Raw genomic sequence first — 15,873 nt, forward strand, 5'->3', positions numbered from 1 at the left:
CAGAGGGAGGATGTTAGAGGGTTGTTGTTCAGACTGAAGGCCTATGACCAGTAATCTGTTGCAAGGATTGAAGCTGGATCCACTGTTGATTATCATTTGTGCAAATGATTTTGATGAAAACATAGGAGACATGGTCAGTAAGTTTGCAGCTGACACCAAAATTGGTATTACAGTGGATACAGAAGTCTATCTAGCAGTACAATAGGATCTTGATCAACTGGGCCATGGGCTTAGGAACGACAGATGGAGTTTAATTCAAATAAATGTGAGTTGTTATATTTTGGTAAGACAAACCAGGGCAGGACTTACACAGTTAATGGTAGTGTTCTAGGGTAATGTTGAACTGAGAAACTTCGGGGTGCAGGTACATAGTTCTTTGAAAGTAGCGTAACAGGTAGACAGGGTGATGACAAAAACATTCGGCATGCTTGCCTTCATCGGTCAGAGCGCTGAGTACAGGAGTTGGGATATCATGTTGTGACTGTAGAAGGCATTGGTAAAACATACAGTTCTGGTCCCCCTGCTATAGGAAGGATGTTATTAAGCTAGACAGGCTGCAAAAAAGATTGACAAGAATGTTACTGAGATTGGAGGGCTTGAGTTATATGGAGAGACTGGATAGGCTGGGACTTTTTTCCCTAGAACATAGGAGGCTGAGTGGTGACTTATAGAGGTTTATAAAATCATGAGTGGCATAAATAAGGTGAATAGCCAATGTCTTTTCCCCAGAGTAGGGAAGCCCAAAACTAGAAGGGAATAGGTTTAAGGTGAGAGGGGACTTTAAAAAGGACCAAATGAGGTGGCAACTTTTCCATGTAGAGGGCGGTACACGCATGGAATGAGTTGCCAGAGGAAGAGGTAGAAGCAAGTACAGTTGCCACATTTAAAAGACATTTGAACAGGTACATGAATAGAAAAGGTTTAGAGGGATATAGGCCAAATGCAGGCAAATGGGACTAGCTCAGTTTAGGAATCCTGGTCGGCATGGACAAGTTGGGCCGAATGGTCTGTTTCGTGCTGTATGACTCTGTGACTCCAAAGATAAAAGGAAAAAAAAACTCCTTTCTAATTGTAATTTGGAAAGTTATGTTTTGAGGAAAACATAATGTTCACAATCAATTGTTCTGTTGACAATAAGAAATTTTTAGTATTCTAATCAGTGAAAGTTACAATAGTGAGAATAAGAATAGAGGAGAAAGGAAGAGTGATGGCCTCTCTTTCCAAATCATAATTTGAATACCTTTTCAAAAAAAACCCCAGTATGCTAACCTTTGAAAGCTGCAGGGCTGCCCTGAGGCAAACACAATGATGATGCCAGTATGTGATAAGCAGACTGAGCTTAAGGAAACATTTGATTTGTCTATTCGGACAAGAGGGAGTGAGCGAATGTAGTTGATTAGAATAATGCAAGGGGAATGGGAGAATTCAGAGATAGACTGTATAAAATAAAGTGAAAGAATTAGCAATGAGAATAAGGAAGGAGGAATATTAACAATGAGTTGTAGGGACATAATTAGTGCAAGAGAGATGGGGAAAACAAGAATTAATAAGATGTAGTCAATGAAAGATGCAAGCTACATTCCCCAAGTGAATCCCATTGAAAAATGAGTCTAAGCCATTCATCAATTCCCTTTCCCATCATTTGCTATTCAAAAACAAAAGATGGAGAAAAATACCTATTACAAATATGCAAATATTATCAAGGCCAAGGTACACTGGCTTTTAATCATTAAGGGAATCAAGTGTGGTGAAGAAAAGGCAGGAAAGTGGAGTTAAGGATTATCAGACCATCTCTGATTTTATTGAATGGTGGTGCATTCCTGATGGGCTGAATGGCCTATTCCTGTTCCTACATCCTGGTTAGCTCTTTCTTAATATTATGATCCCAGCTGAGAGTAATATTGGACAAGTCTTGATCCAAAAAGAAACTTAGATTGATGGTTCAGAAGTTTTATTTTTGCAGTTTGGTTACTATGATGTTCAGTCGTCAGCCGTACTCACAACAGGCTGTCAATGCATTTATAGAATCATAGTCATGGAGTCATACAGCTCGGAAATAGACCCTATGGTCCAATTGTTCCATGCCGAACATAATCCCAAACTAAACTAGCCCCACCCGCCTGCTCCTGACCCATATCCCTCCAAACCTCAGAAAGTTCATTCCACCAGTGAACCACCCTTTGTAAAACATTTGCCTGTCAATCTCTCTCTCCTTTCACCTTAACAGTGTGGCCCCTAGTCTTAAAATCCCCTATCCTTGGGAAAAGACAACTACTATTAACTCTATCTATACCCCTCATTATTTTATAAACCTTTATAAGGTCGCTTCTCAACCTCCTATGCTCCAGTGAAAAATGTCACAGCCTGTATTCAAGAGGCAGCCAGATATAATACTTGGGACAAATGGGATCAAGTTTTATGAGGAGAAAGGAGGATTAGGCTATAGAGATGGACAATCAGCCATGATCGTGATGCATGGCCAAATGGCCGCCTTCTATATTCAATATTTCTATATCTCTTTAAAACTCAAACCTTCCATACCCGGCAACATCCTGATAAATCTGTTCTGAATCCTCTCTAACTTAAGAATAACCTTCCTATAACTGGGTGACCAGAACTGAGCAGTGTGTTCCAGAGGCCTCACCAACATCCTGTTCAACTTCAACCATAACATCCCAACTCCTATATTCCTACATACTTGGAACAAAACAACATGGGTTTCTTACACAAATAAATTATTTATGACTATGCCAAAGGATCTTTCATCAACAGGTAAAAGGAAGATTCAACACTTTTTCTCAACAATATCTTTTTTCAAGTATCAGAAGAGAGCTGAAAATGTGTTGCTGGAAAAGTGCAGCAGGTCAGGCAGCATCCAAGGAAAAGGAGATTCAATGTCTTCAGGCTTATGCCCGAAACGTCGAATCTCCTGTTCCTTGGATGCTGCCTGACCTGCTGCGCTTTTCCAGCAACACATTTTCAGCTCTGATCTCCAGCATCTGCAGACCTCACTTTCTCCTCAAGTATCAGAAGAACCTTACTCAACTGATGAGATCACATTTGTTTCCTTTCTACAATTTATTATATGTTTACAAGATGTGATTTTCCTCATCTCTCCCAGAGATACAAAGATCGGCCAACTCACTGGTTTTTCATCACTGAATTGCAAGAAGCGCTCATTGCTTTTTCTGCACCCGTTGACTTAGACCACTGAACCGGTTTAAGACCTCTTTCCAGATCTGATGGCCTAGAGACTAACCAAATTAAACTGCCCTTCTGCAGGTGCTTGTGGCTGCTGACCTCTCTTTCTGTAGGTTGTTAAAAATTCAACTTAGCAAACACTTCAGCAATTATCACACCAGGTAGCCTCGCTGGTTATTTAGCTTAAGCTGTCTCAGAAATGCTGCTTTGAACTCTTAAGAATAAGTTTGAGATTTTCTTTTAAAAAGGCCACCTCCACAGGACCACTGAACTAAAATCAAATACCTTTACTTTAGATTCCAAGTTCCCAAATAATAATAAAATATTACAAAGCTTCATCAAAATTAGTATTTACCATCTTTCTGATTTCTAAGAATAGCAAGATCTGAACATTTCAAAAGCTTTTATAATGTTCCTGCCTGTGTTACAAGTGCCTTGCTTTTATAATGTCCCGGCCTGTGTTACACATACCTTGCTTTTATAATGTTCCTGCCTGTGTTACACATGCCTTGCTTTGTTGCCACTATAGGCAGGGAGGCATTACCAGGCCCAAAAGGAATTTCTGGTCCTTCAGGTCAATTTGGAAGAACAGGTTCCCCGGTAAGTGTTTTTTTTCATTTCCCCTATACCATCACTCCTCCCCTTCCCCCCCCCCCCCCCCTCCACCAATGGTTATCCCTGTTCAATACCTGCAAAGATTAGTGAACATTAGATCCTCCCTGCAGGGTGAAGAGTTTCCCTTGGCTTTCTGCTCATACTGTTCTGTAGCCTGCTATACAAGTGTGCCCAGGTAACATACACCACAAAAAGTCAGGTGCTTATTGAGACAAATATCTAGGAATTTATTAACAATTAACTATGTATAACTTCATGACATCTGAGACTTAACTCTGCAGTCTGGGTTATCTGATTACTGGAATACTATTATATTATGTACATTTTTGACTGGCTGACCAGTGAACTGATTAACGGACAGATATAAAAGTAAAATACTGTGGATAGTAGAAATCTGAAACAGAGAATGGTGGAGAAACTCTGACAGTATCTGTGGAGAGAAAAACAGGGTTTTGGAGTGAAGTATGACTCTTCATCAGAGCTGATTATCTGTCTAACTGACACTCTACTTGCTTGTTGATAATTAACTACACAGAGAGTAAGATGTAGATCTCCTTACCAAAACGTCTCACAATGTGATGTCATCTCACTGCATTTCAGAATTGTTGATTTGTTTTCTTAGTGCTCACTCACTAATTGCCTTGCCTTGCTAACGCCATACCAATTAGCTGAGTTAAAAAACCATCTGCTGCTCAGTAGTCCTCAGCCTATGGTGTGAATGGCAGTGTGCTGCACCAATATCACACCTTCGCAAGTGTCAGCAACTTCCATGGTAAAGGCTTGACAGCAGTACACTGCAGTTTAGTTAGTGGAACTGGGAAGGCTGCAGTGCAATTATGAAATAGGCATGGCAGCATTTGCAAGATTAGGATGCGAGTTGTTCTGTTATAACATGCATTTCGTCAACGCAAATTCACGGTAACATAATTGACGAATTGGAGATGCTGTTTCTACAGCGTGAACCTTACAGCACCAACACTTTAAGCACTGTTTCGAAAGCGTGATTTTCCTATAATGCAGGGTTGTACAGGAATCATCATGTTATAGAAGAATTGACTGGCCTTTAAAGCAGTGCTAGAAAAGGTGTAAGGTAGGAGGGCTGGCCATCCATAGAATCCCTAATGCGCGGAAAGACGCAATTTGGCCCATCGAGTTCTCACTGACCCTCTGAAGAGAATCTGATCCAGACCCACCTCCTATCCCTATAATCTTGTATTTCACCCGACCAATCCACCTAACCTGCACAGCTTTGGACTGTGGGAGTAAACTGGTACACCCAGAGGAAACCCATGCAGACACGGGGAGAGTCAACAAACTCCACACAGACAGTTGCTAAAGGCTGGAATTGAATCCAAGTCCCTGATCTTGTGAGGCAGCAGTGCTAAGCACTGAACCACCAGACCATCCATTTGTCTGGATGGGTACAGCCCCAACAACACTCAAGAAGCTTTCCACCAGCCAGGACAAAGCAGCACACTAGACCGCACCATATCCACAGGCATCCACTCCCTTCCCCACTGATGCTCAGTAGCTGCAGTGTGTACTATCTACAAGATGCACTGCAGAAATTCACCAAATTTACAAGATCAGACAGCACCTTCCAAACCCAGGATTACTTCCATCTAGAAGGACAAGGGCAGCAGATATATGGGAACACCACTACTTCAAGTTCCCTTCCAAGCCACACACCATCCTGAAATATATTGCCGTTCCTTCACTGTCCCTCCTCTTTCAGCATCCCTAATGTTTGGCTCCCTCATGTGCAAATGTCAAAATCCTGGAATTCCCTCCCTAATGGCATTGTGGGGCAACCAACAGCAGGTGGGCATAAGAAGGCATCTTTGCAAGGGCAACTAGGAATGAGCAATAAATACTGGACCAGCCAGCGACACCCATATCCCACAAAATGAATAAGTCCTTTTTTTAAATCCATGGGCAGGAGCATCAGGGAAGGGTAGACGATACTAGGCATGCTCCCCCACACGCTAAGGTCAGGGCGGGAAAGTAGGCAAGTGCAGGCGAATGTAGGTTAAAAACTTGGGGATGTGTAAATTCGATGGAGTTCTAGGAAGGAGATAGGGATAACTGAGGTCTCACCAACACAGGCGAAAGTGAGGACTGCAGATGCTGGAGATTAGAGTTGAGGGTGTGGTGCTGGAAAAGCACAGCAGGTCAGGCAGCATCTGAGGAGCAGGAGAATCAACGTTTCGGGCACAAGCCCTTCATAAGGAATATGTGCTTTTCCAGCACCAGACTCTCGACTCTCACCAACACAGTCAGGCTGACGGTAGAAGGCACGCGAAGGGGAGCACTCATTGTCACCTCCCATCATCCAAACGTAGCAGCAAGCACACTCAGACTGGGTGGAGTAGGTGACTCAGCATGTGAGGGAGAGAGCTGCAGCAAACACTGTTCATAGTGTTTTTAAAGGGAAACAACATTGGCCTCTTGTCCATGAAAAAAATAGAGGATATAGGCTGTCTACCCCCTGACCATCCCTCAGCATTGACCCTCTCCATGATTAGCAGAAAGTGAGGACTGCATATGCTGGCGACCAGAGCTGAAAAATGTGTTGCTGGAAAAGCGCAGCAGGCCAGGCAGCATCAAAGGAGCAGGACATTCCTGAAGAAGGGCTTATGCCCAAAACGTCGATTCTCCTGCTCCTTTGGTGCTGCCTGGCCTGCTGCGCTTTTCCAGCAACACATTTTTAAGCTCTGATCTCCAGCATCTGCAGTCCTCATTTTCATCTTGAAACATGACATTGACAGGATGCATAGCTGGGCTAAGAAGTGGCAAATGAAGTTCAACTTGGACAAATGCAAAGTGATTCATTTTCGAAGGTCAAATTTGAATGCAGGGTTGAAGACAGGATTTTTGGCAGTGTGGAGAAACAGCAGGATCTTGGGGGTCCATGTACATAGATCCCTCAAAGTTGCCACCCAAGTTGATAGGGTTGTTAAGAAGGTGTATGATATTTTGGCTTTCATTAGCAGGGGATTGAGTTTAAGTGTTGCGAAGATTTGGAAAGGGTGCAGCGGAGATTTACTGGGATGTTGCCTGGTATGGAGGGAAGGTCTTATGAGGTAAGGCTGAGGGACTTGAGCCTGTTTTCATTAGACAGAAGGTGGTTGAGAGGTGACTTAATTGAGATAGAAGATAATCAGTGGATTAGAGAGGGTGGACAGTGAGAGTCTTTTTCCTCAGATAGTGATGGCTAGCACGAGGGGACATAGCTTTAAATTGAGGGGTGGTAGATATAGGACAGATGTCAGAGGTAGTTTCTTTACTCAGAGAGTAGTAGGGGCATGGAAAGCACTGCCTGCAACAGTTCCTGATGAAGGGCTTTTGCCTGAAATGTCGATGCTCCTGCTTCTTGGATAGTGCCTGACCTGCTGTGCTTTTCCAGCACCACACTACTCTTGACTCTGATCTCCAGCATCTGCAGTACCCACTTCTGCCTGAAACAGTGGTAGACTTGCCAACTTTACAGGCATTTAAATGGTCATTGGATAGGCTAATGGACGAGAATGGAATAGTGTAGGATAGATGGGCTTCTGATTGGTTCCACAGATCGGCACAAAATCGAGGGCCGAAGGGCCTATACTGCGCTGTAATGTTCTATGTTCTAGGTTTTGCTGCAGCTCTATAAAATCCTGGTGAGACCACACTTGGAATATTGTGTACAGTTCTGGTTACCTCATTATAGGAAGGATGTAAATGCTTTAGAGAGGGTGCTGAGGAGATTTACCAGGATGCAGCCTGGATTGGAGGGTTTGTCTTATGAAGAGAGGTTGAGTGAGCATTAACTCTAACTCTGAAGACTATTGAGTCATAAAATTAAATTTAAAATTTAAATAATAACTTCTGGAAACAAAACAGAGGAATTAATGACTTTTGTTTTCCTAACAGCATTTAAAGTGCCAAAACTTTCCTGACTGTAAACTAGTATAAAAAACTGGCTAATTAAATGTTGTTTCTATTTTCTGATCCACAACCTTTTAGGGTACTCCGGGATCCCCAGGATTTAGAGGACCACCAGGCTTGGACGGTGACCCAGGAATCGGGGGTGGCCAAGGTTCAAAAGGGGACAAAGGTCACTGTGGTTTGCAAGGGAATACAGGAAGGCAAGGAAAGGATGGAATACCTGGTCAACCAGGACCACAAGGACCCCAAGGAATTAAGGGTGACCCAGTCAGTATTTTCATCCTGTTATTTGTTTTTAATGTGTCAGTATTGACTCAATGTTAGCTGTTTCTTCTCAGTCTCCCCTTTGCTCACCTCCAACAAGGATCTCAAACTTCTTTGCGAAGTTTAGAAGGTAAGAACGTAAGAATGAGGAGCAGGAGATGGCTATTCAGTCCCTTTGAACCTTCTGTGCCTTTTACTATGATCATGACCAATCACGTTTCAGCCCCATGATTAGTTTTCTGCCTGCTCTCCTTTCCACCCATTACCAATTAAAAATGTTTAACTCCTCCTCAAATTTATTAGAGGTTCCAGCATCCAATGCACACTGGAGGAGTGAATCCCTCTGATTCACAAACCTTTAAGGGAAGAACCATAATTACCCATGTATAGGTCAATCACATGTTTAAGTCAACCCTTTATTTTGGCCAGAAAATCTTGTATTTTCCATATATCTCGTGTATAAGTCAACCCTAGTTCTTCACAGTTACAGATCAACATTTATGAGTCAATATGCTGAGCAGTTGCACTCCACTCCAGCTTTCCAGTCTCCTGGTGACACTGCTCCATTCCAGGTCTTCTAGTCTGACAGCCCTCACACTCCCTACTGCAGGTTTTCAGAATTACTGTAATGGTACGACAGTACAGGGTGACCGCCGTATCCGCAAAGACGGTTTCAGTTACCCACGGTTTACCGCGGCCCAAACATATTACAGGGAATGTTCCAGAACCAGGGACCAGGAAGGTAAATTTCCCATTTATTTTGGAAAAATATTCATCCCCTCAAAGAATATCTCGTATATAAGTTGACCCCTAATTTCAGATTTTAAAATGTCTTCAAAATTTGACCTATATACAAGAATATATGGTAACTTATCCTCATCTGTTTTTGAGACCACCAATCAACTGCCTCTTCTCCCTATCACTAATTCAATAGACAATAGACAATAGACAATAGGTGCAGGAGTAGGCCATTCAGCCTTTCGAGCCTGCACCATTCAATATGATCATGGCTGATCATTCCTAATCAGTATCCGCTCCCTGCCTTATCTCCATAACCCTTGATTCCACAATCTTTGAGAGCTCTATCCAACTCTTTCTTAAATGAATCCAGAGACTGGGCCTCCACTGTCCTCTGGGGCAGAGCATTCCACACAGCCACCACTCTCTGGGTGAAGAAGTTTCTCCTCATCTCTGTCCTAAATGGTCTGCCCCGTATTTTTAAGCTGTGTCCTCTGGTTTGGCACTCACCCATTAGCGGAAACATGTTTCCTGCTGCCAGAGTGTCCAATCCTTTCATAATCTTATACGTCTCAATCAGATCCCCTCTCAGTCTTCCAAACTCAAGGGTATACAAGCCCAGTCGCTTCAGTCTTTCGGTGTAAGGTAATCCCTCCATTCCAGGAATTGACCTCGTGAACCTACGCTGCACTCCCTCAATAGCCAGAATGTCTTTCCTCAAATTTGGCAGACAGTACTCCAAACTGTCTGCACCCAGTACTCCAGGTGTGGTCTCACCAGGGCCCTGTACAGCTGCAGAAGCAGCTCTTTGCTTCTATACTCAATCCCTCTTGTTATGAAGGCCAGCATGCTATTAGCCTTCTTCACTACCTGCTGTACCTGCATGCTTGCCTTCATTGACTGGTGTACAAGAACACCCAGATCTCTCTGTACTGCCCCTTTACCTAAATTAATTCCATTGAGGTAGTAATCTGCCTTCCTGTTCTTGCCACCAAAGTGGATAACCATACATTTATCCACATTAAACTGCAGCTGCCATGCATCTGCCCACTCACCTAACATGTCCAGGTCACCCTGTAATCTCCTAACATCTTCATCACATTTCACCCTGCCACACAGCTTTGTATCATCAGCAAATTTGCTAATGTTATTGCTGATACCATCTTCTATATCATTAACATATATTGTAAAAAGCTGCGGTCCCAGCACGGATCCTTGCGGTACCCCACTGGTCACTGTCTGCCATTCTGAAATGGAGCCATTTGTCACTACCCTTTGTTTCCTATCAGCCAACCAATTTTCAATCCAATCTAGTGCTTTGCCCCCAATACCATGCGCCCTAAGTTTACTCACTAACCTCCTATGTGGGACTTTATCAAAAGCTTTCTGAAAGTCCAGGTACACTACATCTACTGGATCTCCCTCGACCATCTTCAGAGTTACATCCTCAAAAAACTCCAGAAGATTAGTCAAGCACAATTTCCCCTTCATAAATCCATGCTGACTCTGTCCTATCCTGTTACTACTATCCAGATGTGCCCTAATCTCATCCTTTATAATAGACTCCAGCATTTTTCCCACCACTGAGGTCAGAGTAACTGCTCTATAATTTCCTGCTTTCTCTCTCCCACCTTTCTTAAAAAGTGGTATAACATTAGCCACTCTCCAATCCTCAGGTACCGATCCCGAATCTATCGAATTCTGGAGAATCATCACCAATGCATCCACGATTTCCCAAGCCACCTCCTTCAGTACCCTGGGATGTAGACCATCAGGCCCCGGGGACTTATCAACCTTTAGACCTAACAGTCTCTCCAACACCAAATCCTGGCAAATACAGATTCCCTTAAATTCAGGTCCTTCAGTCACTGTTACCTCAGGGAGATTGCTTGTGTCTTCCCCAGTGAACACAGATCTGAAGTACTCATTTAATTCTTCTGCCATTTCTTTGTTCCCCGTAATATATTCCCCTGTTTCTGTCTTCAAGGGCCCAATTTCAGTCCTAACCATTTTTTTGCCTTGCACATACTTGAAAAAGCTTGTACTATCCTCCTTTATATTATTGGCCAGTTTACCTTCGTACCTCATTTTTCCTCTGCGTATTTCCTTCTTAGTAATCCTCGTTGTTCTCTAAAAGCTTCCCAGTCCTCCGTTTTCCCACTTATCTTTGCTATGTTATACTTTTTCTCTTTTAACTTTATATGATTCTTAACTTCCCTCGTCAGCCACGGCCGCCCATGCCTCCTCCTGGAATCTTTCTTCCTTTTAGGAATGAACTGATCCTGCAACTTCTGCATTATACACAGAAATATCCACCACTGTTCCTCCACGGTCATCCCTGCTAAGGTATTGCACTTTGGCCAGCTCCTCCCTCATAGCTCCATCGTTCTCTTTATTCAACAGAAGTACTGTCACTTCCGACTGTACCCTCTCCCTCTCAAATTGCAGGTTGAAACTTATTGTATTATGGTCACTACTTCCCAATGGCTCCTTCACTTCGAGGTCTCTGACCAATTCTGGTTCATTACACAACACTAGATCCAGAATTGCCTTCTCCCTGGTCGGCTCCAGCACCAGCTGCTCTAAGAATCCATCTCTGAGGCACTCCACAAAGTCTCTTTCTTGAGGTCCAATACCACCCTGATTCTCCCAGTCTACCTGCATGTTAAAATCCCCCATAACAACTGCAGTAACATCTTTACCACAGGCCAATTTCAGCTCCTGATTCAACTTACATCCGACATCCAGACTACTGTTTGGGGGCCTGTAGATGACTCCCACGAGGGTCTTTTTACCCTTAGTATTTCGCAGCTCTATCCACACTGACTCTACATCCCCTGACTCTAGGTCCCCCCGCGCAAGGGACTGAATATCCTCCCTTACCAACAAGGCCACTCCACCCCCTCTGCCCGTCAGTCTGTCCTTACAATAGCACGTGTAGCCTTGAATATTCATTTCCCAGGCCCTGTCCACTTGAAGCCACGTCTCAGTTATCCCCACAATATCGTATCTGCCAATTTCCAAAAGAGCATCAAGCTCATCCATCTTATTTTGTGCGTTCATGTACAGTATTTTTAATTTGTTACTGCTCTCACCCTTCCCATCAACCCCTATTCCACTCAATCTTACAGCATGATCCCGTTTCGAATTTTCTGCCTCATTGATAGTTGTCTTTCTTGACTTCTCTTGTTCTAACTTTCCCTTCAACTTCCTTTTTATACATCCAGTTTGTCCCCTCCCCCCCCCGCCATTTAGTTTAAATGTAGCGGTGTTGCAGTAGAAAACCTGCCTGCCAGAATGCTGGTCCCTAACCTAATAAGGTGCAAACTGTCTCTCTTGTAGAATTTATGTTTGCCACAAAATGTACCCCAGTGATTCAAGAACTTAAATCCTTGCTTCCTGCACCAGTTCCCCAGCCACACGTTCAAGTCCATTATCTCCCTGTTTCTGGCCTCACCAGCCCGAGGAACTGGAAGCAAACCAGAGATAACCACCTTGGACGTCCTGCTTTTCAGCCTTCTTCCTAGTTCTCCAAAGTCCCGCTGTAGTATGTGCCTCCTCTTGTTCCCGACATCATTTGTGCCGACATGTACCACCACCTCTGGCTCTTCACCCTCGTCCTTGAGGATTTCCTGAACTCTGTTCGCGATGTCTTTCACGTGGCACCAGGAAGACAACACACCATCCTTAAATCCCGTCTGCTGCCACAAAAACCCCGGTCAGTTCCTCTCACAATGGAGTCCCCTATTACCACGGCTCTGTGCGATGTCCGAATCTTCCGCTCTGCCTCTGCGCCAACTTTTGATTGGCAGACCTGGCCGCCTCGCGGACTGGCAGTTTCCACTGTTTCCAACAGCTTCAACTTGTTCCTGACAGGTACTTCTCCCGGGGTCTCTTGCACCTGTCTCCTCTCTGCCTTCCTCATCGTCCGCTCTCTTCTGCTCTCTTCTGATACGATTGGTGTAATAACCTCGCTGAAGGTCTTGTCCAGAAAGATCACATTCTCTCGGATGAGCCTAAGGTCCTCGAGTTCTTTCATCAGCGCTGCAATATGCTCGGTCAATAGCTGAATGTGCACACACTTTCCGCACATGTATGAGGCAGACACACCAGAGTCGTTGACCTCCCACATCAAGCATGTAGCGCACTGAACGAGCTGGGCAGTCATGTCTTCACCCTCTTCAACTGTGGCGTAATCACTTCACTCAACCTCCTTGTCAAAGACTCCTGAGCTGAAGCCTCACTCTTCGGTTAAAACTTCCTTAGACCCTCGTTTTGTAGCAAGCCTGTGGACTCTTAATTTAGGTTAGAGGAGGAGGGAGGGAGGGAGACCCTACTTTGTAGGACCTGGGGTTTAGAACACACCCACTCTAATAACAATCACTTACCTTCCCGACCGGCCTTGCACTCCGTCTGAACTTCCGTCCAGCTCCCGCCGCGCTCTGCTGCGAAAAAAGGAAAAAAAGGCCAAACTTTCTCTCACGCTTCCCCCTCTATCCTTATCCCAGCACTGAAACTGCACCTGCCTCTAGTTTCTCTCCAATATTCCCTGAAGCCTTTGCTGAGCTCATCCTGAGCATGAGTTCAATCACGCACTCTCTCGATCCTATTCTCACCAAACTGCTAATTGATTCAATGACCTTGTCCAGATTCCGCTGCTGGTCGCCATATTAGCAGGTTATCTCACCAACTCATTTTACCAGGATGTTGCCTGGAATGGTAGGAAAATCTTATGAGGAAAGGCTGAGGCACTTGGGGCTGTTCTCATTGGAGAAGAGAAGGTTTAGGGGAGATCTGATAGAAGTGTATAAGATGATTAGGGGTTTAGATAGGGTAGATACTAAGAACCTTTTACCGCTAATGGAGTCAGGTGTTACTAGGGGACATAGCTTTAAATTAAGGGGTGGTAGGTATAGGACAGATGTTAGGGGTAGATTCTTCACACAGCGGGTTGTGAGTTCATGGAATGCCCTGCCCGTATCAGTGGTGAACTCTCCTTCTTTATGTTCATTTAAGCAGGCATTGGATAGGCATTTGGAAGTTATTGGGCTAGTATAGGTTAGGTAGGACTCGGTCGGCGCAACATCGAGGGCCGAAGGGCCTGTACTGCGCTGTATCCTTCTATGTTCTATGTAGAAGTCCACTGTTCGCAGCCTAGCTCACACCAAGGTCAATTCACAATCACTTTTTACCCATTGTTCTTCACCCATTAATCTTATTCCATGCTAGCCTACATTTAAGAAACATCTCGATTTTAAAATCCTCTTCCTTGTTTTCATGCCTCTCCATGACCTTCACATTGATCCTTGCGTGAAAGCACTAAATAGGGGGAAGGATAATTACAGCAATGTTAGGCATGAACTGGAAAAACTAGATTGGGGTGGATTGAGGGTAAATCTGTATCTGGAATATCCTTTAAAGGCCTGTTGAACAGAGTTCAGGATCAACATGTCCCTGTCAGGATGGCAAGATTCAGGATCGATAGATGGCAAGTCTTAGAGAGATACTGCATGGAAACAGACCCTTCGGTCCAACTCATCCATGCTGACCAGATATCCCAGCTCAATCTAGGCCCATTTGCTAGCACTTGACCTATATCCCTCTAAACCCCTCCCACTCATATCCATCCAGATGCACTTTAAGCCTCCACCATTTCCTCTGGCAGCTCATTTCATAAATGCACCACCCTCTGTGTGAAAAAGTTGCCCCTTAGGTCCCTTTTATATCTTTCCCCTCTCACCCTGAACCTATGCCCTCTAGTTCCCACCCCAGGGAAAAGACTTTGTCTGTTTATCAAGATTTTATAGACCTCTATAAGGTCACCCCTCAGCCTCCGACGCTCAAGGGTTAACAGCCTCAGCGTATTCAGCCTCTCCCTATAGCTCAAATCCTCCAACCCTGGCAACATCCTTGTAAATCTTTTCTGAACCTTTCAAGTTTCACAACATCCTTCTGATAGGAAGGAGACCAGAATTGCACGTAGTATTCCAAAAGTGGCCTAAACAATGTCCTGTACAATCACAACATGACTTCCTAACTTCTGTACTCAATGCTCTGTCCAATAAAGGAAAGCATACCAAATGTCGCCTTTACTATCCTATCGACCTGTTACTACATCTCCAAATTTGGTGTCATCTGCAAATTACTAACTATACCTCATGCTCACATCCAAATCATTGATATAAATGACGGAAAGCAGTAGACCCAGCACTAATCCTTGTGGAACTCTGCTGGTCACAGGCCTCTAGTCTGAAAAGCAACCCTCCAACACCACCCTCCATCTTCTATCTTTGAGCCAGTTCTGTATCCAAATGGTTAGTTCTCCCTGTATTCCATGAGGTCTAACTTTGATAACCAGTCTCCCATGAGGAACCTTGTCGAATAACTTACTGAAGTCCACATAGGTCATGACTACCGCTCTGTCCTCATCAATCCTCTTTGCTGCTTCTTTAAAGAACTCAATCAAGTTTGTGAAACATGACCTCCCATGCACAAAACCATGCTGGCTATCCCTAATCAGTCCTTACCTTTCTAAATATATGTAAAAGATATTGAAAGTTTAGACAAAAAGAAAAAGGAAGCATACACAAAGTTCTGGTTTTCCTTAAGCTTCTCCATTACAAAGAGGGCTTGTGGCTCAGTGGTTAGCACTGCTACCTCACAGAACAGGGACCAGGTTGGAATCCAAACTCACATGACTGTCTGTGTGGAGTTTAGACATTCTCTGTGCCTGTGTGGGTTTCCTCTGGGTGTTCTAGCTTCCTCCCAATGCCCAAAGATGTGCAGATTAGGTGAATTAGCCATGGTAAGTTGCCCATAGTATCTAAGAATGTGCAGGCCAAGTGGATTAGCCATGGGAAATACAGGAGTCGGGGAGTGGGTCTGGGTGGGATGCTGTTTAGAGGGTTGGTGTGGACTTGATGGGCCACATGGCCTACTTCCATACTGTAGGGATTCTTATGGAATTCTGTTCTATGGGACAATGGGCATCACCTCCAACTTTGATCGAGCTGTACTGTTTCCAAGAATAAACTGTATTCCTGGAATAGCCACTCTTTCAATCACACCCACTGTCACTTCCCCAGCCTTGATTGGACTTTTTAGCTTTATCTTACACATGGGAACACCAAC

The 15,873-nt window shown here is 44.1% G+C and overlaps 1 protein-coding gene across 1 annotated transcript in view; it reads left to right on the forward strand.

Annotated features, from left to right (window-relative positions):
- The window catches only part of LOC132821747 (collagen alpha-5(IV) chain-like), a 276,828-nt gene that overhangs the window by 151,655 nt on the left and 109,300 nt on the right, over positions 1-15,873 (forward strand). Inside the window, exons 24-25 of the mRNA XM_060834471.1 lie at positions 3,731-3,801; positions 7,819-8,007. Coding sequence (XP_060690454.1) covers positions 3,731-3,801; positions 7,819-8,007 — 260 coding nt within the window. The remainder of the gene's footprint in view (positions 1-3,730; positions 3,802-7,818; positions 8,008-15,873) is intronic.

This window comes from Hemiscyllium ocellatum, chromosome 13, assembly GCF_020745735.1.
Source record: "Hemiscyllium ocellatum isolate sHemOce1 chromosome 13, sHemOce1.pat.X.cur, whole genome shotgun sequence".
Lineage (NCBI taxonomy): Eukaryota > Metazoa > Chordata > Chondrichthyes > Orectolobiformes > Hemiscylliidae > Hemiscyllium > Hemiscyllium ocellatum.